Below are 23,991 nucleotides of genomic sequence, written 5' to 3'. Positions count from 1 at the left end.
GGTTCTGAAAAGGAGCAAAAGGAAGGAAAGAAGAAAGGTCTATTTTATATATTTATACAGTGTATATGTGTATATAAAATCACTACTATAAGACAAAACTACTTTCTCTTTGGAACACAAAAGCCTATAGACAATGGTATTAGTCTCTCCCTATTAGAATAATCTCAATCATTCATGATAATTGTGACTTTTAATCAAAGTAACTTTTATTGCTTTTTTGTTGTTGTTAATATCACATTTGGGTTTTTTGAAAGGAAATAATAAAACTATACTTATTTGTCAAAGGCAAATAAATAAATAAATAAATAAAGTATTCAGAGGAAGAAAAACCTACTGACCCAGAATTCTGTACCCTATGAAATTATGTTTCAAAATGAAGAGAAATAAAAGTCTTTCGCAGACAAACATTGAGATTTGTTGCCAGTAGACCAATCTTACAAGAAATATTATAAGAAGTTCGTTAGAGAAAATGAATAAAATACTGTTCAGAAACTCAGATCTACAGAAAACAAGGAAGAGCACTGGGAAAGAAATAAGTGTACATAAAATAAAAACCTTTTATTTTTCTTATTCTTAACTGCTCTAAGAGATAAAAATTTTTCAAAATACTAGTAGCAAACAATATAACCAATTATCTAATTATACACCATATATCTAATTATGCATATATTATACACATGTGAATGCTTATATATAGGTGAAATTAAGAGCACTTAACACTAGGTGGGAAGGGGTACAGTGCTATTTGAAAATGGAACTGAATTAGTTATAAATGTTTATTGCAAACTTTAGGGTAAAAATAAGAACTATAAACAATATGCTATAAAGGAAAGAAAGTGAAATAAAATGTAGTGTTCATTTAAAACCAAAACAGCATGAAAAGTAAAATACAAAAGATAAAAAACAAAGAATAATGGCAACAAATAGAAAATAGCAATGGATATTGCATATATTAATCCAAATATATCAATAATCATTATAAATGTCAAAGGTCCAAATGAACCAATTAAAAGAGAATGTCAGGTGAAATTAAAAAAAAAAAGACCTAACTATATATTGTCCACAAGAAACCCAGCTGAAAGGTAAAGACATATAAAGTGATAAAGTTCTATCATGCTGACACTAATCAAAAGAAAGCAGTAGGAGTAACTATGTTAACTTCAAATAGAATAGCTTTGAAAGCAAGCAAAGTTATCAGGATAAAGATACACATTACATAATAATAATGAGGTCATTTTTCCAAAAAGACATACCAACTGATAAAGTTTATACACCTTACAAAAGCAAAGCAAAACTGATAGAACTTCAAGAAACAGATGAATCCACTCTCACAGTTAACTTCAACTCTAGAAGTCTGCTAGATCTGCTAGAAATGGACAGATCTAGCAGACAGAAAATCAGTAAGAACATAGTTAAACACAATAACACCATCAATCAACTGGATATAATTGACAACTACAGACTACTTCATCTAACAACAGCTGAATGTATATTCATCAAAAGCTCACATAAACATTTACCAAGATAGACCACATTCTGAGCCTCAAATATAACTTAAGAAACTTACAGAATAGAAATCATACAATGTCTGCCCAGATCACAATGGAATTAAACTACATATCAATCACAGAAAGATAACTGAAAAAAGCAAGATATGTAGAGATTACACAACACATTTCTAAATAACACCTGAGCCAAAGAAGATTTCAAGAGAAAATTTAAAATATTTTAAACAAATTGAAAATAAAACTACAACTTATCAAAATTTGTGGAATGTTGCAAAAGAAGTGCTTAAAGGGAAATTTATAGCAATGAATGCATACGTCACAAAAGAAGAAATATCTAAAGGCAATAATATAAACTTCACCTTAGAAAACTCAAAAAAAAAAAGAGCAAATTAAACCCAAAGTAAGCATAAGAAAAGAAATAATAAAAATTAGAGGAGAAATCAATGAAATTGAAAACAGAAAATCAAGAGAGAAAACCTGTAAAACCAAAGCCTGTTCTTTGGAAAAATCAACAGGTATGCAAGTCTAGTTCAACATTCAAAAACCAATTATTGTAATCCGTCACATTAACAAGCTAAAAAAAAAAAAAGAAAAGAAAAAACACATGACCATTTCAATAGATGCAGAAAAATCATTTGCTCAAATCCAACTCTATTCTTGAGAAAAATTTTCAGTGATCTAGGAATAGAGGACAATTTCCTCAGCTTGATTAAAATATCTATAAAAATTCTGTAGCTAACATCATACTCAATGATAAGACATTAACTTTCTCAATAAGATCAGGTCCAAGCAATGATGTCCCATCTCATTACTGCTTTTTAACATCATACTGGAGGTCTTAGCTAATTCAGTAAGAGATGGAAATGAAATTAAAAATATATAGATTAGAAATGACTAATAAAACTGTTTGTTTACCAGATGACATGATCATTTATATAGAAAATCCAAAAGAATCGACAACAAAAATGAAAAAAAGAAAAGAAAAGAAAGGAAAAGAAAGAAAAAAACAACCCTGGAACTAATAAGTGATTATAACAAGATTGCAGAAACAAGTTAATACACAAAAGCTAATCGTTTTCCTTTATAACAGCAATGCACAAGTTAAAAACACAATACTATTTACATTAGCACCCCTCAAAATGAAATATTTAGGTATACATGTAATAAAATGTGTTCAAGAGGAAAAAAAAAACTGCTGATGAGCAAAATCAAAGAACTAAATAAATGGAGAGAGGTTTCATGTGCATCAATAGCTTTAATAGGAAGACTCAATATTGAGATGTCAGTTCTTCCCAATTTTATCTATAGATTCAATGCAATCCCATTAAAAATCTCAGCAAATTATTTTATCAATATCAACAGACTGATTATAAAGTTTACACAAAGAGGCAAAAACCTACAATATCTAACACACTATTGAAGAACAAAGTTGGAGGAATGACGCTACCAGACTTCAAGACTTACTATAAAGCTATAGTAGTCAAAAACAGTGTACATTGTCAAAACAAAAGAAAGGAGACCAATGGAATATGATAGAGTCTGGAAACAAATGTGAAGTAGTGAACTGATCTTTGACAAAGAAGCAAAGACAATACAATGGAGCTTCAACAAATGGTGCTGAAACAGTTGGATATCCACATTCAGAAAAAAAAAAAGAATCTAAACACAGACTTTATACATTCATAAAAATTAATTAAAATTGATCTATGACAACAAAAACTGTAAACCTCCTAGAAGATAACCTAGAAGAAAATCTAGATGACCTTAGGTACAATAATGACCTTTTAGATACAACACCCAAATCATAATCCATGAAAGAAATATTTTATAACCTATACTTCATGAAAATTAAAGGCCTACAGAGATAAAAACAACAGACTGAGGTAAAGAACTGATGGTTACCGGAGGGGAAGTAGGTGGGAAGGTGACTGAAGTAGATGATAGGGATTAAAGAGTACACACAGAACAATGGGCACTACGTAATTTATAGAATTGTTGAGGCCCTACATTGTACTCTTAAGACCAATATAACACTGTACATTAACTAAACTGGAATTAAAATTAAAAACAATAAAAAATTATTTTCTTAAAATAAAAAATTTAATTAAAGACATAATTTGCAAATATTAATGTCAAATAAATAAGAAAACAAGCCTCACGCTGGGAGAAAATATTTGTAAAAGATACATCTGATAAAGAACTTTTATTTAAAATATAAAGAGGAACAGTGATTGTGCAGAGAGATGAAACACAAGAAATGGAAGCATGATGGTCCATAACCCAGAACCCTCTTCATTTTGCTTCTGTTTCCTCTTGTGAAGAAGGAAAAAAAAAATGTTTGGAAACAAATTTAATATTCTTCTCTACAACTTCCACACATCAATCATAGTTATGCCCATAGTAATAAGAACAACCTAATTGGCATAAGCTCTAAACAAGCATAGGCATCTTACTGGGGTGATGATTGCATAACTCAGGAAACTTACTAAAAATCATTAAATTGTTCACTTACAACAGGTTGTTAATGGCATATAAATTATGTCTCAGTAAATTCTTTTAAAAATCTATCTCAATCTTCTTTATGGTACTTCTTCAGATACTCTCTACACTTCTCCCAAAGGGAAAAAAAAGTCCTCTGCAGAATACCATTTTTCAACTTATTATATAGTTTAGCTTGTCTGATGTCCCTTTTGACATGTGGAATCCATGACTAAATATGTCTAAATGTGTTTTACTTATAGAAAATTAATGCGTTTACTACTTAGCTGTGTTGGCATATTTTATTCTGGTTACTGTAGCTTGTGACTATTTAAACAACCATGTCACACTGTTTGATATATTAAAAATAAATTTAAATCCCTAGACTTTTTTACCCCCCACCATCAACTTCCAAGGAAACTCACTCCCTACCACTCATATAGTATTCAATATTTTTTCATTTTTACTTAAAATATTAATGAACTATTGAGAAAAAAATAGAAAACAGGGAAGAACAAAAACCATATTTGATAATGTGGTATATTTACTTCTAACACTTTACATGAATAATGTAATCATATCAGGAAAAATAATATCAATTTCTATGGCCATCCTTCCCAGGTCCCAAGAAATGCCATATTTAATACTCTATGTAATACAGTCTTTTATATCAGCATGTTCTAGGCCCCTCACACTGATCACTATCCAAAATTTTATTTGGTCACTTTTTCATTGTTTACTTTGTTAGTATGCACAATCCTTGAATTTATAAGCTTTATTAACCTTTCTTCCCCTAGGACCTCATCTAGTTCAGTAGTTTAAAATTAACTCATTCTAACCCTTAATCCTAACCCTAACCTTAAAGTTATCCCTCTGGAGAGGTCTGTGAACTGCAGAATTGGAGGCACATAGCCTCACACTGTCTCTAACCCTGAGGACTCAAAAAATTCTCTCTCTTAGCCCAGACCTTTCTCATGAACTCTGAGTTATATGGATAATAGCTACAGACACAAACTTCATTACATATGCATGCATCTATATATTCTACATGTTCAAAAGCAAACTCTGGACTCTCCCCACTACTCCACCAACATTCCCATAGTCTTTCCCATCTCAACTGATAGCCATTCTATCCTGGAGGCAGTCAGTCTTGACCCCTCTCATTCTCTAACATTCCACAGCCATACCATTAGCAAATTGTATTCATTGTGCCTTCAAAAACATGTCCAGAATTTAATCAATTTCTCAGTATCCACACTGTTACCATCATTGCCAAGCCTTCACCAACTCTATCCTTGCTCTACCCTCCACTACTGTGTATTTTCATATTGCTGAGTGATCTTTTTAGACATAAGGTAAGTCACATAAAAACTGCAATGGCTTTGTTTTACTCAGTATAAAACAAAATCCCTTCTTTAGGCGTTTTTCACCTCTGTGATCTTTATCGCTCACTCTGACCTCACTCAAGTCATCTATATCTTATAAATGTTCTTAATGTTTTGTTTTTATTAACAATAACACAAAATTTTTAAGCAGTAAAACTATGAAAGAGTAATCTCCATTTTTGCTGAAACGTTCTTTAAGTACAGAATTAAATGCAGAGCCAAGTATTTAGGAAAAGAAAATAAAAACTAAGTTAAGTTCACGGCAAGAACTTATAGGGACTTGAATGCCTGCCTATGATGAAGACTTTAAAAAGACAGGTTTCTAAAATAAATCAAACTGCATGGTGCGGTAGATGATTTCTGGTTTGGGGATTGGAGTATACTGCTTAAATCTTCTCTATCACTGATTGTGAGATCTTGACTTTTAGTCTGTTTCTTAATTTTGTTGTACATAAGGATAAATTGGTTAATCTGTAAACTCATTCTAAATTTGTGCTTTATATCTACCAAAATACATCTAAGGAGTCTGACTTATTTCCAGGAATGTTATTGAAAGTACTTATCAATTCGCTAAAACCCACAAATGTTAAGGACTTGTTACAGATTGAATTTTATACAAGTACAAAAGCCTATGAAGTGAACTCAAAACTGAGAGGGATGGAGAGGCTCACTTACTAAGAACTACAAGGGCAAATAAGTCAAAAATCTAAGGTTCCTTAGAGAATACAGGTCTTGAATGTTCAGACTGTACATCTGGACCTGGACTTGGTGCAGATTGCGTTAGATGACGACCCTGGGGTAGGAATTACCTATCAAGAGGTCTTTGGGAACTGCTCCTGGCCAAAACAAATCGTGATTTAGAAAGGACGAACCACCTTTCGAGAGAAAGCTGGAAGCTAGGTTGTACTTTCGTCTTCTCAGCGGGTCATATCTAGCAATTTTATCGCCCAACCCGAATAACTCACCGGGTCAACTGGGCTGCAAAACCTTTTGATAGGGGAAAAAGCTGCCCAGACCCGGCACAGTCCGACAAATCGCTAGGTGGCCATCTGCTCCAGAGACGTTGCTGGGGAAACACGACAAGATTCTTCACTCAGGCCCCCAGGGTTTTCTCACGGAAGGGGCACCGCTTCGGGGGCGTGGTTACATGAGTGACGCACGTAAGGGGCGGGACAGAGGCAACCCGGACCCAGGAACAGGTTACGTTTGAGGCGCATGCGTGCTGCGTCAGCCGGAGGATACCTGGAAGGCTCTTGCTGGTCTCGGGGAAGGTGGTGTTGGTATGGCTGCCGCAAAGCCACTCCTAGGCGTATCTCTGCGAGAAGCCACCCAGCGAAAATTGCAGAGGTTTTCAGAGCTGAGAGGTAGCAAACAGGGAACCCCGGTTTTCCCCGGCAGTAGACAGGGCGGGTACTTTACGTGCCGGGAAATTTGCAGGACTATCATTTCCGGTCTGCTTTTCATTATCCGGTTTAGGACACAGGCCCGGGCATAGCTAATACTTCGCTTGATTTTTATTCTTTTGTCACTGTTCTTTCTTTTCGTCATGTTGTTACTTTATTTCTTTGACTTTATTCCTAGTAACATGTATATATCAAAACAAAGGAGAAGGAAGGAAAAGAAAGAAAATTATTCGGATTAGTGAGGCTATGAAACCAAGTTACACATCTCTTTAGTTCATTGACAAAAGTTATTTTAAATAAATTTGAACTATCTAAAGCACAGTATTTGACCAAATATGATTTTAACCTTCCACAATCCCCTTACATACTTAACCAGTTTGTTCCATACTATGAATGCATACTGAGTAAAAAACAAGACATGGAGGAATTATGGGTCAAAATTTAAAAGGGGAAATTTGTATCAAGTATTTTTTTAAAGACTGTCCTATTTGTCATTCTTTATATAACTATCTAATAAAATTAGTTATATTTTTGATGAAGTTTCTGCATTAAAAATATAGTAATATGTTTAGGAATATTAGATTCTGGCTGACAACTGTTTATTAACTAATAAAAGTCTTTATTCATCTTTTTTACCAATAGAGAGCTTCAGTTTAGTCTGTTTTTTAAAGAGTTCATCAGGGACTTGGGAACTTTTCCATTATGCAGAATTTTAGGTCATACTTCAAAGCCTTTGTAAACTTTCATGGCTCATCTTAAGGTAATAAAAAATAAAGTACCTGAATTTATAAGCAGTAACATTGTAGGAATGGATACTTGGGTTGAATCCTCCTTAGCCAACAAACACTAAGTGGTCCTAAGATATGAAAATTGATTTTTCACAGCTGGAGATTAATTTTTTTAAGTTTTATTTATTTATGAGAGAGAGAGAGAATCCCAAACAGGGATTGACAGCATACTGAGGCTCTATCCCATGAGCCTTGAGATCATGACCTGAGCCAAGATTAAGAGTCCCAACACTTAACTGAGCCACCTAGGTGACCCCATGTATTATTTTTGTCTCTTATTTAAAAAATTGAGGTAATTTTTAGCAAGGCAAGAATACTTTTCTTAAGAAACATAACAACTTTCAGAATATTTAGATAAATGGACTGTAGACCATGAAAGGAGCAAGTAATCTAAAAGGAAAAAATGCAAAATTTGTGAACAATCCTCAGTAGAACTAGTTTGAACGATACTAGCTAGCCACTAATTATTCCCTAATTCTGAAAAGATGTTAAATTTATGAAGATAATCTTTAGCTTTTCTTTCTAATAGGTAAATTTGTTATAGGTAGAGATTTCTGATACCAACCCCCCCCCCCCTTTTTCCACATAGGCAAACCTGTGGCAGCTGGAGAATTCTGGGACATTGTTGCAATAACAGCAGCTGATGAAAAACAGGAACTTGCTTATAAGCAACAGCTCTCAGAAAAGCTGAAAAAAAAGGAGTTACCTCTTGGAGTTCAGTATTATGTTTTTGTTGACCCTGCTGGAGCCAAAATAGGTATGCTGTGTATAATCAGATTTATATCATAGGTTCAGGTCAGAATGATTACTGAAGAAAAGCTTTCCTATGGCTCACAGTTGATGAGCTCTGTATCTTTCTACTCATAGCCTTTCCAAACTTTAAAAATTTAATGTAAATTTACTATTTTTTTAAAAAAAGGCATAGCAACTGTTTACACATTGTGACTTACCATGAAAAACTTGCACAATGTTATTTAACAAAAATATTATTAGTTTTAATAAAATTTACTTGGTGATGGTGAATATTGTTTTGGACTTTATCAGAAGGGTCCTTAAGGTCCTAACTCCATAGTTTGTTTACATGAAGGTTACAAATCAGGACTATATATATAGTTTAATGGCCTGAGTATCATAGATAACTACTTTAAAAATCCAGTTTAAGTCAGCTTTGCCTTTTGACCTTCCATTGCCAAAAAAGTATGTGCTATTTTTCTGGAGGCCATTTTCCATGTGGTACTTAAAGCTAAAGCCCCTGATACCAAATGGGATATCTATATCTGACATTGGCATTATTCTAATTAACCAGTGTTTTAATCCTCACAGTGGTGTAGTCAGTACTTTTATAATTCCCATTGTATAGATGAGAATCTGAGGTACAGAATGTTAGATAACTTGTGCAAGCTAACTAGTAAGTGTAATTATATTTAAGATGTTTTTTAGGACACCGGGTTCTACAAAACTTTTTTTTTAAGTTTATTTATTTACTTGTTTGTTTGTTTGTTTATTTATTTATTTATTTAGATTGAGTGAGAGACCAAGAGTGAGCTTGAGGAGGGGACGGGCAGAGAGAGGGAAAGACAGAATCCCAAGCAGGCTCCCTGATACCAGGGCAGAGCCCCTGGGTGGGGCTCAAACTCAAGAACCTTGAGATCTGTCCTGAGCCATCATGACCTGAGCCAAGATCAAGAGTCTGATGCTTAACCAACTGAGCCACCCAGACATCCCTCTAAGACACTATTTAGAAAGGAAATCTAACTCTTGGTTATGTCATGTGAGGGGGATTATTTTAGTAGGTTTTTCAGTTTGTAACTCCAAATGAATCTGTATACTTAGACTATTCTAGTGTTGCAGATTACCTAATTTATCATTTCTTCTTTCTTTTTATTACTATTTTCAAGAGAAGATTATAACATCTTCATTTATTACCAACTGCTGATCTCTAGGTTTCATTGCCAATTTTTTTTTAATTTAAATGCTGTGAAATGTGTATTTAATTTGATTCTTTGCCTCTACCTTTGCTCTCTGCCTACTTTAATTATAGCTAAAAGCCATATCCTCAAAGTTATAACACCTAACTTTACCATAATAAGATATTTTTGTTAGGTTTCTATGAAATAAGATGTGGGTTTTCCTTTTATTTTTAAGGAAATGGAGGATCCACACTTTGTGCCCTTCGATGTTTGGAAAAGTTATATGGAGATAAATGGAATTCTTTTACCATCCTATTAATTCATTCTGGTAAAGTTATACATTTTCTTTTTGCTAATTTACATTTTACCTTTGACATCTTAGGGACATTTTTCTACCTTGCAAATACTTTACTTTTTTTAAATTTTTGTCTTTGAAGTTATTCTGCTTTTAAAATAAACATTTCATGCTTTTCTTGATATTTTAAAGTTATAAGCAACATAATGTTTTTTGACAAATTTGTCTTTAAAACTATATATCACAAATATCAACTTTTCATGGATATTGTTTTTGGCGTGTATATAAAAAATTATTTTCCTGAGATAGAACTCATCAAAATATAAATATTTCTCAATAATGCTTTAAAATGGATATTGTTATAGGGGAAAGGCTGGTTCAGCACTGTGATATCCAGACTTTTACCAAAATCTTCTGTCATCCATTTTTGTCTGATTATTGGTGGGAAAAGTCTATAATGCTTAAAATAATTTAAAAATAAAATAAAAGGTGGTAACAAAATATAGAAATGACAAAAAAGCATGTAAGAGGAAAAGTCACAAAAGAGAACATTATATAAAACATAAATAGGATAGAAATAATCTCATAATAAAATAATTTTTTTAAATCAACAAATGCATGAAAATTTTGGTTACATGAAAACCTACATTTTTCTTTACTGGGGACTGATGAAAACTATATTATGGACTGACACCAGTCCAGAAACAGATATTTTAGAACTACTCATCTATATGACTTCGAAGGCATTTCTCATTTCTTATGGTATATATATATAGAATAGGATTCTTTGTAAAGATGATATCAAGTAAAGCGTCCAAGTTCTGCTTTTTAAGACTAACTCTAAAAAAGAAGAACTCACATTTATAGCTTTATTCTAGAATCAGTGTGATTACCAATTTAGTAAAAATTAAGTTAGACACTCATAAATATATAGTTAGAAAGAGGTAATTCTTACAATTCTAAACTTCAGTTTTGGCTAGTCTTTGGAAAAGGAAAAAAGTGAAAAGTATTTAGCTCCCACTTGTTGAACAACTTACTCTGTGCCAAGTGCTCTACGTAAAAGATGATTAAGTATTATTCTGCATTTGCTGATTTGGAGTAAATCCAACGATAAGCAATTAAAAAGTGGTGAACCAGAGTCTGAACCCAATTTTGTCTACTTTTTTGCCTCTCTTTATAATCAGTTACATTAAAATGATGTAAGCTATTTAATGTACTTAAGAGAACATGCTTTTCAAGGAATTAAGAAGTCATAAGACTCATTTTAGAGGGAAAAAGCCTGTTCAAATTAAAAACAAGTATAAATTTTAAAATTCTTTTAAGTAAACGTACCTTTACTTCCTTTGAGTGTATGTAATCATTTGAGGAAGGACATTGCATCTGGTAATTACTGTTTAATAATTATATTTTGGATTGGTATATTAGTTTTTTTGTGTCATTTTTCCCCCTGTATGAAGTGCATACTTAATGTGGGAGTTTAAACGTCAGTGAAATTTACTGTTTAAAATGTGGATATAAGACTATGTTTTAGCCCATAGTCCTGTTTACTAGTGGTGCAGTTCATTCAAAATAATTCACAGCCTCTAAAGTATAATAGAATTCTTTCTTAATCTAAAATTACTGTATATCAAATCACTAGAGGAGAATTGTTCTTTGAATTTGTAACCTGGAATTTACTATTCTTTTCTGAATTACAGTAATGCATGATCTACATTAAATATCTTCAGAGATATTTTGAATTGTAACTGATGCCCCTAGGTTTTTAAAATCTTACACTCTCATAAACATTTTAAAAGTTATTTTGTTTAATTTTATATAGGTGGTTACAGCCAACGCCTTCCAAATGCAAGTGCTCTGGGCAAAATTTTCACTGCGTTACCTTTCGGTAACCCCATTTTTCAGATGTTGGAATTAAAACTAGCCATGTACATTGATTTCCCGTCATATATGAAACCTGGGATTCTGGTTACCTGTGCAGATGATATTGAACTTTATAGTATTGAAGAATGTGAGCTTATTAGATTTGACAAACCTGGCTTTACTGCTTTAGCTCATCCTTCTAGTTTGACTGTTGGTACCACACATGGAGTATTTGTCTTAGAACCTTTTAATTATTTAGAATATAGAGACCTTGAATACAGGTGTTGCCACCGTTTCCTGCATAAGCCCAGCATAGAACAGATGCATCAATTTAATGCTGTATGTAGACCTGGAAATTTTTCTCACCAGGACCTGGCTGGGGGTGACAGTACCTCTCTTAATTTAGACTCTGAGTATGTATACACGGACAGCCTGTTCTACATGGATCATAAATCAGCAAAAAAATTACTTACGTTTTATGAAGAAATAGGCACCCTGAACTGTGAAATTGATGCCTACGGAGACTTTCTGCAGGCTTTGGGACCTGGAGCAACTGTGGAGTACACCAGAAACACATCAAATGTCACTAAAGAAGAGGCAGAATTGATAAACATTAGGCAGAGGATATTTCATCTTCTTAAAGGAACCTCATTAAATGTTGTTGTTCTTAATAAATCCAAATTCTATCACATTGGAACAACTGAAGAATACTTGTTTCATTTTACTTCAGATAGCAGTTTGAAGTCAGAGCTTGGCTTACAGTCCATAGCTTTTAGCATCTTTTCTGCAACACCAAAATGCTCTGGTAACACATCCTGTATCATTCAAAGTATACTGGATTCAAGATGTTCTGTGGCAGCTGGCTCAGTTGTGGAGTATTCCAGACTGGGGCCTGATGTTTCAGTTGGGGAAAACTGCATTATTAGTGGTTGTTATATCATAACAGCAGCCGTCCTGCCTGCAGATTCTTTTGTGTGTTCCTTAAGCTTGAAGATGAATGGACACTTGAAATATGCAACTATGGCATTTGGAGTGCAAGACAACTTGAAAAGAAATGTTAAAACATTGTCAGACATAAAGTTACTTCAATTTTTTGGAGTCTGTTTCCTGTCATGCCTAAATATTTGGAATCTGAAAGTTACCGACGAACTGTTCTCTGGAAACAAGGCATGTTTAAGTTTGTGGAACGCTCGTATTTTCCCAGTTTGTTCCTCTTTGAGTGATTCAGTTACAACATCCCTAAAAATGTTAAGTGCTATACAGAACAAATCGGTATTCAGCCTGAATAATTATAAGCTATTGTCTATTGAAGAAATGCTTGTCTACAAAGATGTAGAAGACATGATAACTTATAGGGAACAAATTTTCCTAGAAATTACTTTAAGTAAAAAACAGTTTGAGTTAGAGGCACCTTAAATATTATATACCTTACCTTTCTTGGTAGAGCAAGATTGCAAATAGAAGTGATTTCTATAGGCTTTTGTTTGTTTTATTGAAGTGAATTAATGAAAGTTACATTAACATAATTGCTGTAGCATAATATGAATAACAAAATCAAAAACGTTTTTGATGAAAGCATATTTCAAGGCTGTAAGTTCCAAAAATGTGGGGTTTTTTTTTTTGCTGTTTATCACTATTTTAATTTTCTTTTAATAAAGTTGAATTTGTGGAGTATTGTGTTCATATAGTACACAAGAGTTTTAATTGGCATAGTAGTAGTATAGTAATAAAACATAGTAGTCCAATGAACTGATAAAAATGGCATACTTAAAATAGAGTCTTTGAACAACACTGTAAGAATTGAAATAGTTTTATGGAAAAATTCATAGCTTACAAATTCAGATGAAAAAATGCTTCAAATATTGTGATTATTTAATTAATAAGTAATTAGATACAGACCACTCTGGAATTGATGATAAAAATCTATCTCATTTATTGCTCTTGCCAGTGTGAATCTAAAAGTGTTCATGTGTTATTTTACCTTATAAACTTGGACATATGTTTCCAAATCGTAAAAATTTTCCTTAAGGTCCATCCATACAAAAGCAGGCACATACACAAAACTCAAATATCTGAGTGTGGAAAATGGTTTATCACTGATAAACATAAAAGTTCTTTTGGGCATTATTTGCAATCTCTTTTTTAATCCCTTTAATAGAACTGTTAAATCACCAGGTGGGCTGATTTTACTTTTTTTTTACCTTATTTTTTGTCCTTATATTGGTGAAGATACTGAGAAGCAAAAATTGACCAAAAGACTTAACTTTTTTTGGTCAACGCTTACCTTTTTTTCTGCAGAAAGAAGGCAGAAAAGTAAAAAAATGAGAAAACTTACTGATGATAAACAGCTTCAGGAAAATAAAAATTGAAATCTCAAGTTATATGCTGCGTTTTTGCTATAAGGATACACGGGAAATGTCTTTAAGTCAACATCTGATAAAAATTAGAAAAATGATTTGCTAGTTTTGTGTTTTAACATGAATAAACTGAAATAACTAGTCTGTGCTACTTTTGTTTACATATTAATATGTCAATAGGAAAATAACTGGTGAACTAGACGTGGCTTGCCTGCAGCTCTCCCTTAGGCTATTTATGTGTTTTATTTGGGTTTGGGGGTTTTGATTTTTTTTAAGGCTCTTCCCAAGGAGGAAATACAGACACATGCTAGCTACTCTTTAGCATTCACTGATTTACTTGCAGAGCTTTCAAGATGTTATATGTGTTCTTGGTTAAATGTTTAATTCTGTATTTCACCTAATGTAAAGTGCCATCAGTTACTAAAAATTACTATTATTTTATGTTCCACTAAAGAGAAAACACTAGCAAGAAAAATGTGATACATTGCTTTCTTTTTTACTTGGAGTTTTTATATTTATTTATTGAAAAACCTTTTTAAATGCACGTAAGTATAGATTTTTATTATTTAGCCCTTTCACACATACATATAAAAGGAACAAAAAGTGAAACGTTGAGATATACTTAAGACTTTTCTAAAACTTTACATTCAGTTTCAAACTCTTCTGAAACATTTTTCAACCCAAGAGTTATTGATATCCATGTGCTTCTACCCAATACCATGTCCTGTGCTCTCAAAGGTTTGTTAAAGCCAAGAATGCCACCGGCACACTGCTATCTGTGTTGCCTCAAAACTGTCAACACCAGATTCCTGTTCTCTAAGTTTAGATGCTGATGCTTTACTATTTGGAAAAATTCAGTTTCATTTTTGTGTAGTGTAATCACGTGTCTCTAGAAACAGGTAACTTCTATTCAAAGTCAGTGGGAGGTTTCTGACAAATTGGTGGTCACTGATTTAATCATAGTTCTGCACAATGTGTGCATTCTAGTTGCTTTGAATGTTATCTGTTTGAAAGATTTTGATACTGTCTCTTGCCTTGAGATGCATCAATTGTGGTGTAGTACCACACATGTTCCCTGAACAGGTACCCTGACTCAACCAAAGTGGTAGTCCCTTGCATATATAAGTAAAAAGCTGAACATTTCCTCTTGATATAACATTTTTACTTCATAAAATAACAGGCTTTAAATTTCATATACTCTAAAGGTTTGTAAAGGATGGTTGTTATTTGTAACTAAATAGAGTCCATAAACTTATTGATTACTTAATATGAACAATGACCAAGGAAGGCATGGGGGAAAAATCCAACATTCGGGATTAATCTTCTGCCATTTACAAACTAAGCAAAACAATAATGAAGTGTGCATCAGTATATGCTGAGTTGAAGTAAAGATTCAAATATCCAAGTGATATTTGATAGGTTGAAAATCACAAGAAATTGATAGTATTAATCCAGAATTCCTATAACCTGTGATGATCTATTCATGTTTTGAAGCTAAGCAACGTCCCTACTTATTATTACCAAACTTGGCATAAAGCCAAAATCAAAATGTATGCAAAAGGTATGTGACTGTCACAGAGAGCTACCAAAATCAAAATGTATGCAAAATGTATATAGGACTGGCACACACAGCTAGTAACTGGTTTACGACACAATGTTAGGGATGCCATTCACATTCACTGTGATGTCCTTTGGACTTGAGCAGCTTAGAGGCCCAGAGTTTAGGCACTTTGATGTAGTCAAGCAAAATTAATATGGAAAGAAGATGTCTTTAATTTGCTCAAAATTGTCTAAAGGACTTCAGATGCTTTCTTTTTTGTTTAGCTAAATGAAACAAGTTTTCATCTATATCAAGAACTAAATTATTTTTTTAAGAAAATACATTTTAAAGTTTACTTGAAAAATACCTTTTTAAAAATTTACTTAGTACAAGAGAAAAAACTGAAGGAACTCTTAGCTTCTTAGTTTGCTCCAAATTTTTTGAGCATCTACAATTTTGTTTAGACAGTGGCAATTTCTGTTGAAGTTGAAGAACACAACCTTTGTTTATACTGAGAAAAAATTTTATTTTTTCTTGTAATGAACTTTGAGGTTATTGAACATTCTCCTTCGCTCCAATACCAATGTCCTGAACTCTATATGACATACTAGTGTTCATCATCTCATTTGTTTAGAGTTACAGAAATTTCTTGCTTTTATTTTTTATGAGGGGCAAAACAGTCTCATCAGAGAAACTGTTCTTGTTTCCTTAGCAGAGCTGTCTACATGAGCCACAATAAACAAAACTTGGCACATCTCAAGATTTTATGATAGTGATTTAGGTAGTAAGGGGATGTACCTCAACATGATAAAGACCATTGGGTTTTGTTTTGTTTTGTTTTTAATTATTTATTTTTGAGAGAGCATGAACAGGGAAGAGGCAGAACAGGAGACATAGAATCTGAAACAAGCTCTAAGCTCCAAGCTGTCAGCACAGAGTCCAGTGTGGGGCTCAAACTCGCAAACTGCATGATCATGACCTGAGCCAAAGTTGGACACAACCCACTGAGCCACCCAGGTTCCCCTAAGACCATTTGTGAACAGAGCTAACATCATATTCAATAGTGAACAAATGAAAACTTTTCCTCTAAGATCAGGACTCGGACAAGGATATCCACTCTTGTCATTTTTATTTAGCATATATTGGAAGTCCTAGCCAGAGCAATTTGGCAAGAAAAAGAAATAAAAGGTATATAAATTGGAATGCAAGAAAAACTGTCACTATTTGTAGAGGACACAATACTGTATGTAGAAAAATCCCAAAAATTACAGCAAAATAAATAAATAAAGTTGCAGTATAAAAATTAATATATAAAAATATATTATGTTTCTATACACTGATATCTAACTATCAGGGAAGTTAAGAAAATAATCCCATTTACAATTACATCAAAAATAATAAAATAACTAGGAATGAATTTAACCAAGGAGGTGAAAGACTTCTATGTTGAATAATGTAAGAGAGTAAACAAAATTGAAGACGTCATAAATGGAAAGTTATCCCATGCTTATGGTTTCTAACAATTAACATTGTTAAATGCCCATACTACCCAAAGCAATCTACATATTCAGTGTAATCCCTATCAAAACTCCAAAGGCATCTTTTACAGAAATATGACAAACAATCCTAAAATGTGTATGGAAATGCAAAGAATCCTCTAATAGCTAAAGCATTCTGGAGAAAGAAGAAAGTTGGAGACATCATGTTTTCTGATTTCAAACTATATTACAAAGCTGTAGTAATCAAGACAACATGGTATTGGCATAAGACCAAACACATAGATCAATGGAACAGCATAGAGTCCAGAAATATACCCATGCATATATGGTCAATCAAGTAATGATAAAGGAGCCAAAAACATACAATGGTAAAAGAATTGTCTCTTCAATAAATAGTGTTGAGAAAACTGGACCACTATTGCAAACCATACACTAAAATTAATTCAAAAGAGAACAAATGAATTGAACATAAGACCTAAAATCATAAAAATCCTAGAAGAATAGATAGGCAGTAAACTTCTTGAAATAGGTCTTGGTGATAATTTTTTGAATCTGACACCTAAAGCAAAAGCAACAGAATGAAAAAAATAATCAAGACTACATCAATATATAAAACTTCTTCATAACAAAGCAAACTTTCAAAAATAAAAAGGCACCCTACTAAATGGGAGAGAATACTTGCAGATTATATATTTGATAAGGTGCTTATATCCAAAATATATAATTTCTCTTCAGGTGTTTAAAGATTTTTTTTAAGTAATCTCCACCGAATGTGGGTCTTGAATTCACAACCCTGAGATCAAGAGTTGCAAGATCCAACAACTGAGCCAGCCAGGCACCCTATCCAAAATGTATCAAGAAAACTCAGATAAACAATTCTGTTTAAAATTGAGCAAATGATCCAAATGGATATTTTCTCAAAGAAGACATACATGCTAATGACCAACAGATTTATGAAAAGATGCTCAACATCATTAATTGTCGATGAAATGCAAATCAAGGCCATAACAATCAATTCACACCTGTTAGAATATCTATTATCAAAAAGACAAAAGCAAATGTTGACAAGGATGTAGAGAAAAAGGAATGATTGTGCATTGTTGGTGGTAATGTGAATTGGTACAACCACTATGGAAAACAGGATTAACTTACCTCAAAAAGTTAAAAATAGACCTATAATATGATCCAGCAATCCTACCTCTGGGTATTTATTTAAAGAAAATAAAAACACTAACTCAAAAAGATATATGTATCCCCATATTTATTGCAACATTAATTTATTATAACCAAGATATGGAAATAATCTATCATCCAAATTGAGGGATGAATGGATAAAGAAATTGTGATACACACACACACACACACGTATACACACACACACACAAAGATACATGCCATGTGTTATTATTCAACTGGAAGAAGAAAAAAAAAAAAGGAAATCTTGCCTTTTGTGACAACATGGATAGACCTTGAAAGCATTATGCTAAGTGAAATAGTGAGACAGAGATAGACAAAAACTGTGATCTCACCCTTAGGTGGACAAAAACACTTCATTGATACAGAGAACAGGAACAAATTAGTGGTTGTCAGAGGTGGGGGTAGGTGTGGCCAAATGGATGAAGGGAGTCAAAAAGTACAAACTTCCATTTATAAAACAAATAAGTGATGGGAATGTAAAGCATGGAAACTCTAATTAATAGTACTTTATTGCATATCAGAAAGTTGATAGGAGAGTAGATCTTGAAAGTTCTCATCACATAAAAAAATTCTGTAACCCATGAATGGTAACAGATGTTAACTAGACTTGTGATATTTTGCAATATATACATGTATAAAATGTCATGTTGTATACCTGAAACTAAGGTAATGTTGTATGTCAGTTATATTCCTCAATACAAAAAATGCACTAAAATTGTAGTCAAAGGTTAAAAAAGCTTCCAATTCCCTACCACACTGATATTTTCAAGAACAGGAGGTGAAGGGGAAAAATGCCTGTAAATTAGTTTTTATTATCATCCACCTGTAAAGCAACTTGATTATTGGCATTTGTGTCTAAAAATGTTCATCCCAAAGGCATTATTGTCTGTGCAAGTAAATGATTGAAGTTAACAGACTTAATGTTTCCTTCTGGGCTGGTTGGACAAATAGTCTTATCTTTTGAAGCCTCTGGCTGCATGAATCTAGTAGACTTCCAAAGTATAAAATTCAACCATTCAAACAGAGCAATTCATCTCTGATTGCTGCAGACTGGTGCAATCCATCTGCTACTGTCATTTCTCAGCTCTCTGTGCCTAAATTATATTTCTTCAATTGTGCTTAAATGCACTGCTAAAACAATCTAAACTCTAATGTCTGTATTTGGGCACTGTTTTATGGTGTGTTGCTGATCTGCTTGTTGGATCTCCAGCCTCCTTAAAGGCTCTCCTAAAATCTTTGCTACAACCAACACTTTGTGGTAATATGAATGATTTTTAAATTTTTTTTTCACTAGTACCCACTCTTTTCTCTCTGCAGAGCATTCAGATGGTTCAAGTTAGTTTTCATTTAGCACTTCATTGTAGGAGAATACCACATTGCCCAGAAAAGAATTAAAGCGTTTACATCTTGCGGCAAAAATCTTTTAAAACACAACTCTGTAAATCAAGTAAGTGTTCATTTCATTTGCAGGTTGAGAAATGTTGTGCTACTCAATGAAGTTTTACATGATTGGTTTCTTTTCTATTATTTTTACCCTTGGGGTTTGAGAAAGTAAATTATATCCACCAATATCCTCTTCTTCAGAGAAGTTTCAAACTTTTATTAAAATCTAGAACTGGACAACTTTTACTACACAAAGAAATACTTACAATATAACAAGTGGTCCAACTGCAGATTTTTAAATATACAGGCACATTGACAAGGTCATAAATTGTTATAAAATTCACTGCTTATATGTCAGTGGGATCAATTTTTAATGAAATTTAATAAGAAAGATCATCACTCATTATAACTGGTTAAAGTTAATAGAGTTTCTAATTAAATATTATCCAGTCAAATCAAAAGCTGTCTATGGAAGCTAGCTTATGAGAAGTAGGAAAAAAGTATATACCTTTAATATATATATTTTTATTTAATGTTATTTATTTATTTTTGAGAGACAATGCAAGCAGGGGAGGGTCAGAGAAAGAGCACAGTACAGAATCTGAAGCAGACTCCAGGCTCTGAGCTAGCTGTCAGCACAGAGCTCTACGCGGGGCTTGAATCCACGAACCGTGAAATCATGACCTAAGCCGAAGCCGGATGCTTAACTGACTGAGCCACCCAGGCGCCCCGAAAGTATATAGTTTTAGAGAAGTTCCTTTTTATTAGTTATAGGAGATGATGTTTAAATACAAATCATTTGCCATGAGTTCAGTTTAAAAAGAACAATTTGCAAAACTATCCATGTTTCCTGTATCTGCAGTCTATCTCTCCCATATCTCTAGACTAAAAACATTATGTAAGTTCCAAAATATAAAAATAAAGAAGTTAGCAACAACAAAAACAAACTTCTTTTAGCCATATCATTTCATTAGGATACCGTCTATTTTATATGTTTAATTTACAAGAGTTTTTTTCTTAAGCTTGTTTATTTATTTACTAAATGAGGTACCCCTCATTTACCAGAGTTTTGAAGTTATCTCTACTAGTCATGATAATATACCAAAACTGGGTTCTAGAGTTGTATACATACCTGCCTGTTTCATCTAACTCCCTGAAAACAATCCAGTAGGCATCCCTGTTTAGATGGTTCTTGTCTTCCGTTATCAATCCTGATGGACTTTTCCATCAGGTAAAGATGGAATGCTCTTTCCATCATGTAAAGATTACTAAATGTTCATTATTCATGGCAAAAACCTAGAAGTCATCTGTGACTCCTCACATACTTTCTTTCATCCTTTTCACTCAATTCTCCATTAACTCTATGCATTGAAAACAACAAACCCAAAACCCAGTCACCCAATCCTTATGCAAACTACAATTTCTGTTACCTAGGCTAGTGTACTCTAACATCTTTTTATGAGCAATAATCAGAAATAATCAGGGCACCTGGGTGGCTAGTCGGTTGAGCGTCCAGCTTCGGTTCAGGTCATAATCTCGCAGTTCGTAGGTTTGAGCCCTGTGTTGGGCTATGTGCTGACAGATAACTCAGAGCCTGGAGCCTGTCTTCAGAGTCTGTGTCTCCCCCTCTCTGACCCTCCCCTGCTAAAGCTCGCTCTCTCTCTCTCTCTCTCTCTCTCTCTCTCTCAAAAATAAATGAAACATTTAAAAAATAAAAAAAATAATCATCTGATTTGTATAATTATACATGAGAGTAAAGCTGCAGAGGACTGCAAAAGACTGGCATTAATAGGCACCTGGGTAGTTCAGTCAGTTAAGCACCTCTTTTTTTTAAAGTTTATTTATTTAAAAAATTTTTTTTTGTAATGTTTTATTTATTTTTGAGAGAGACAGAGGCAGACAGAGACAGAGAATCCCAAGCAGGCTCCACATTGTCAGTACAGAACCCAACACAGGGCTCAAACTCACAAACCATGAGATCATGACCTGAGCCAAAATCAAAATTTGGATGCTTAACTGACTGAGCCACCCAGGTGCCCCTAAGTGTCTAACTCTTGATTTTGGCTCAGGGCATGATCTTCCAGTTGTGAGATCAGGCCTTGTGTAGGGCTCCATGCTGGACATGAAGCCTGATTAAGATTATCTCTCCCTCTTCCTGTGCCCCTCCCTGTGCTCAGACATGCATGAATGCATGCTCTTGCTCACGTGCTCTCTCTCTCTTTCCAAAAAAAAACAAACAAAAAAAAAAGTATCAGCTAGAAAGAATGTTATTTCCCATTTAGATATAGGGGACATTAACTCAACCTCTATCTTAAGCCCTTTGGAAGTCTCAGTTTTTCCCAAGTATCTGTTAACTCCTGGAGAGTATATAGTTTCATAATTACTTTTGCTTTAAGCTTCCACATATGGAGATTTAGTTTTGTTTGAATTTTCATGTTATATTCTCACAATTTGATGATTTACCTGCCTGTTTTTCACCATGTGAGTCATTGTGAGTCTCAGACTTTTTATCTTCCCCATACCTATCACTTCACCCCACTCCAGGGGAAAAAAAAAGCCCTCTCACACAAATTTCTTTGAATAATTGAAGCTATGGTAGTGAGAGGAAGACTGAAATATATTAGACCAATGAAAGCAGCAAATTGAAAAATAACTATTTTTGTTCTTAGAAGTCTTTTGGCATCATCATTACCCAAAATTTCTTCACTGGTCATTTTATTAAATCTAAAATTTTATCTGACAAGTGTCCCTCCCTCATGTCCCTCATTATGTATATACACAAGTCCCCATATTATTTCTGGGAACTTAAATCCTTCTCATTCTAATAGGTTGCTCAGTTATGCTCTCTCCTCTCTCCAGACCATATTTCAAACCCTAGGCTGATGTTTACATATCCAGACACAACAAGAAATTTGAACCTGAGGGCCCTTCATAACCAAGATCCACCTTCACTAGAAGTTTACAGATCTAAATATATATTTCCCCTGTTGTACAGATGCTTTCTTTAACTTTGAAATTTGGGAATAAAGGAAACTAGTACAACCCAAAACTGTCGGTTTATTAGTAACTGGCTATATATCGTTACCACAACACTTTTCTAAGTAATAGCCTCTGCTGTGTATTATTGCATGATGATTCCTGTGGTTTGGTGAGGAGGCTAATTGTAAACAACGCTAGGAATAGATTCTATGATAAGAGTTTTTGTCCATAGAACTAAGATAGCGTCCTCTTATCAATGGGGCTTGAAGCATTTGATTGCCGACTCATGATGCCAGCATACCACATAAGGCTCTGTAATCTTGTCTCTTTCCTGGCTGCAGTACACTCCTGACTCCAGCAAAGCTACAACTTTTGAAATTGTTTTTGGGAATGCACCATGTCATTCCTAAGGTTGCCTACCCTCAAATGAACATATATTTCAAGTTTTAAAAAACACTATCATTTAGCAAACCACATTGAAATCTAAGCATTTCTCTGTAACTTGACATTCTTATGAGCAAGGATACCATTCCAGCAATTAATTATTTTTTTCTCTCTCTAGTTTCAACAGTTTTCCTTCTGTAATGGCTCATTTTTATCAATACACGAATATACTGCTATTTTTCTTTTTTTTTCTTTTTTTATGTTTTTTGAATTTATTTTTGAGAGACAGAGAGAGACAGCGTGAGCAGGGGAGGGTCGGAGAGAGAGGGAGAGAATCTGAAGCAGGCTCCAGGCTCTGGAGCACAGCACAGAGCTCGATACAGGGCTCGAACCCACGAACCATGAGATTATGACCTGAGCTCAACTGACTGAGCCACCCAGGTGCTCCTATACTGCTATTTTTCTAATTAAAAGTTTCTTTCTTGACTCTCCTTCCTTCAGTTATTTATTTCTTTGCTCCCTATACAATAAACTTTTTAGAATAAACTGTCTGCACCTCCATTCTCCAATGTCTTCTCTCCCATTCAGCGTTCAACCCAGTTCAGTCTTTACCCTCATACACCGCCTCACTGAACTTGTTCTTCTGAGGATTCCCAGTGCTCTCCATTTTGATACATACACTACTCTTTATACTTCTCATCTTCGTTCTGCTTTAGTAACATTTGTCTCAATTGATTATTTATTCTTTGAAATGCATTCTTATTTGGCTTCAAGGAACTCCACACTACTTTTTTTTTTCCTAGCTCATTTGTCACTTTCTTCAAATATCCTTAACTCATTTCTTATCATCATTCGTAACTTGTATCACTGGAAAGCCACAAGTCTGTGTTTAGGTTTCCCTGTCCACATTATATCTCCTTTGGCATATCATCTATTCTTATATCATCTATGTGCCTACCAACTCTCAAATCTGTAATTTTAATTACCAAAGTATAATTCTCAGAAATGGTAAAAACACAATTCTA

At 33.7% G+C, this 23,991-nt stretch overlaps 2 protein-coding genes across 2 annotated transcripts in view; one reads left to right on the top strand and one right to left on the bottom strand.

Annotated features, from left to right (window-relative positions):
- Positions 1-6,427, bottom strand: part of LRRIQ3 (leucine rich repeats and IQ motif containing 3) — a 162,654-nt gene extending 156,227 nt beyond the window's left edge. The window contains exon 1 of the mRNA XM_029948578.1: positions 6,337-6,427. The gene's annotated coding sequence lies outside the window, so the exon portion shown is untranslated. The remainder of the gene's footprint in view (positions 1-6,336) is intronic.
- Positions 6,428-6,591: 164 nt separating this feature from the next.
- Positions 6,592-14,126, top strand: FPGT (fucose-1-phosphate guanylyltransferase). Its single transcript, XM_029947945.1, has 4 exons — positions 6,592-6,735; positions 8,152-8,319; positions 9,708-9,800; positions 11,587-14,126. Exons 1-4 carry the CDS (start codon positions 6,654-6,656, stop codon positions 13,041-13,043), a joined length of 1,800 nt encoding a protein of 599 aa, XP_029803805.1. The 5' UTR covers positions 6,592-6,653; the 3' UTR covers positions 13,044-14,126.
- The last annotated feature ends 9,865 nt before the right edge of the window (positions 14,127-23,991 follow it).

This window comes from Suricata suricatta, chromosome 8 (assembly GCF_006229205.1).
Source record: "Suricata suricatta isolate VVHF042 chromosome 8, meerkat_22Aug2017_6uvM2_HiC, whole genome shotgun sequence".
Taxonomy (NCBI): Eukaryota; Metazoa; Chordata; class Mammalia; order Carnivora; family Herpestidae; genus Suricata; species Suricata suricatta.
This window is presented reverse-complemented; position numbering and strand designations above follow the sequence as displayed.